This window comes from Sinocyclocheilus grahami, unplaced genomic scaffold (genome assembly GCF_001515645.1).
Source record: "Sinocyclocheilus grahami isolate Dianchi unplaced genomic scaffold, SAMN03320097.WGS_v1.1 scaffold6135.1, whole genome shotgun sequence".
Lineage (NCBI taxonomy): Eukaryota > Metazoa > Chordata > Actinopteri > Cypriniformes > Cyprinidae > Sinocyclocheilus > Sinocyclocheilus grahami.
The window spans coordinates 6449-8773 of NW_015510640.1; the positions used below are offsets into that span (position 1 = coordinate 6449).

A 2325-nucleotide genomic window follows, 5' to 3' on the forward strand; every position below is an offset into this window, starting at 1 on the left:
TCTTTATCTGTGATTTATTACAAATAAATACAGGGACAATTTGCACTCATCATAAAAATATATGTGAATGTGCTTTTACATTATTAACAACTTTTGTGTTAAAGTGAGTCTGTGAGGACAGATGGTGTCTGTGATGCCGACACTATGAGTGTCAAACTGCATCTTGAGCCTCAATGTTTCTCCAAACCTTACTATAAAAAAATTATTGTTACACAAATATTTCAAATGCGTCAGTCTTTGATTGAAATCCTGTCACTCTGTCAGCATTGCATGTCATGCAAACGCGAATACCTGCGAACCATGTTCCAAAATGGTATCAACTCACTGTTTGAAGTGCCTATCATAAAGAAAGGTCACATGGTGTCATGAATAATAATGAGACAAGGCCTTCTCATAAGATGAGGCCATGCAGACTCATGAATAATAATGAGACACCATTGTGACACATCCTGTGATGTTGAGACAGAGAAAAATAGCCCAAAAAGTCTATAAATTAATAACTTTCCTCTTTATAAATTAAAAATAAGGGGTGCTAACATTATCTTCCATTGTCTTTCATTCGTGTTCCAGAAAGAAAGAAAGTGTTAAAGAAAGACCTTTCCTCTGACAGTCTCTAATGGGTCAAGTTTAGCTCTTTTCAAGAATATTAAATGGTCTCACAGGACCTTGGCTTTATCTCATTGTTTTTTTTTTGTCAGGTGGAATCAGTTAGACTTGGCAATTGTTCTTCTCTCCATCATGGGCATCACACTTGAGGAAATTGACCTGAATGCCTCTCTACCCATCAACCCAACCATCATACGCATAATGAGGGTGCTGCGCATCGCCAGAGGTACCAAATACACGAAGACAGACACACACACCATCCGTGACAAGTGAGAAATAAAACAGGGTCTTATAAGATGTGCCAGAGAGAAGAGACATTTCCAGCGTTTTTAGAAATGGGAAATTTAAAGGGGTCATCCGATGCTACATGCACTTTTACAAGTTGTTTGAACTGAAATGTGTGTTGGCAGTGTGTGTACACAACCACCCTATAATGATAAAAATCCACCCAGTGTTTTTTTTTGTCTACTAAAATCTTTACCCCTTTCTCAAATCGAGCCGATATCAGATGCCTGTCTGTGTGATGTCACAAAAACAGGCCCCTCCCACGATAGTTTGATTGACAGTGGCGTTTCAGCACAGACTGGACTGGCGTCTTACCTTAGACCCGCCCTGAGTGACTGTCATCAGTCCGCCATTGTTTCACCGCCGGAGCAGATGTAGACAAGAATGACTCCTAAGCGATTGAGGTGTTCTGTTGTTGGATGTAATAATGAACATAGCAGTCGTCATTTACTCCCGACATCTGAGCCGCTGAAGACGCATTGGATTACATTTGTTTTTGAAGGGAATACGCCCACGATCTACCTAAATGCGTCTATGTTCGCCTAATCATTTGTGATCCGGCTTCACCTTCAGAAGAAGCGAGTATAAGGTTTTTAAATGAATCTTTGCAAATCGGCTTTCCTACCAATGTGCTAATTAGCAAGTTTCATGATGAATGCAGCTAAAGTAAACAGTCTCTCAGAGAGCAGCTCGGAAGAGAGGGGCGGGGGCAGCAGAGCTTATTAACATTTAAAGGAAATTGCTATAGAATGGCTTGCTCTGTAAAGAGCTGTTTTTGACAGGGTAAAAAAAGGTGTTTTTTACACTACCATTGAGACATTTTAACCAAATTATGTTACAGTCAACTTGTGGAAAATGGGCATCGGATGACCCCTTTAAAATTGTTTTATATACACTACCATTCAAAAGTTTGGGGTCAGTAAAATTCTTTCCAGTACAAAAGTAATATATTCAGTACAGTTTTGGTTTGTGGCAAGTAATGTCTAAATGATTAAAGGAGGAATGAAATGTGATATTAAATTCCCTTTCAGTGTTGAAGCTCCTGAAGATGGCCACAGGAATGAGATCTCTTCTGGATACAGTAGTTCAAGCTTTACCGCAGGTCAGTCAGTTCATATATCACGTGCTATATCCATTGTTATTGTGGAATTACTTCACAGATTATGATGTATGTTTATGTGGCTTTATTTTGGTGATGTTCTGGTTCTCTAGGTCGGTAATCTGGGTCTGCTGTTTATGCTGCTGTTCTTCATCTATGCAGCACTGGGAGTCGAACTCTTTGGCAAGCTTGGTTGGTATACTTTTCATTTCCTGTTATCTTACACAACACTACTGTTTTTAAAAAAAAATTGTTTTTCAAAAAAAGTCTCTTATTTCACCAAGGCTGAATTATTTAATAAAAAATACAGTAAAAACTGTAATATTGTGAAATAT

The 2325-nt window shown here is 38.5% G+C and overlaps 1 protein-coding gene across 1 annotated transcript in view; it reads left to right on the forward strand.

The window, feature by feature from the left end:
* The window catches only part of LOC107577464 (voltage-dependent T-type calcium channel subunit alpha-1H-like), a gene marked incomplete at its 3' end in the record, with an annotated part of 8760 nt that overhangs the window by 4158 nt on the left and 2277 nt on the right, over positions 1 to 2325 (forward strand). The window contains exons 2-4 of the mRNA XM_016263538.1: positions 699 to 832; positions 1923 to 1993; positions 2104 to 2182. Of these exons, the coding sequence (XP_016119024.1) occupies positions 699 to 832; positions 1923 to 1993; positions 2104 to 2182 (284 nt within the window). The remainder of the gene's footprint in view (positions 1 to 698; positions 833 to 1922; positions 1994 to 2103; positions 2183 to 2325) is intronic.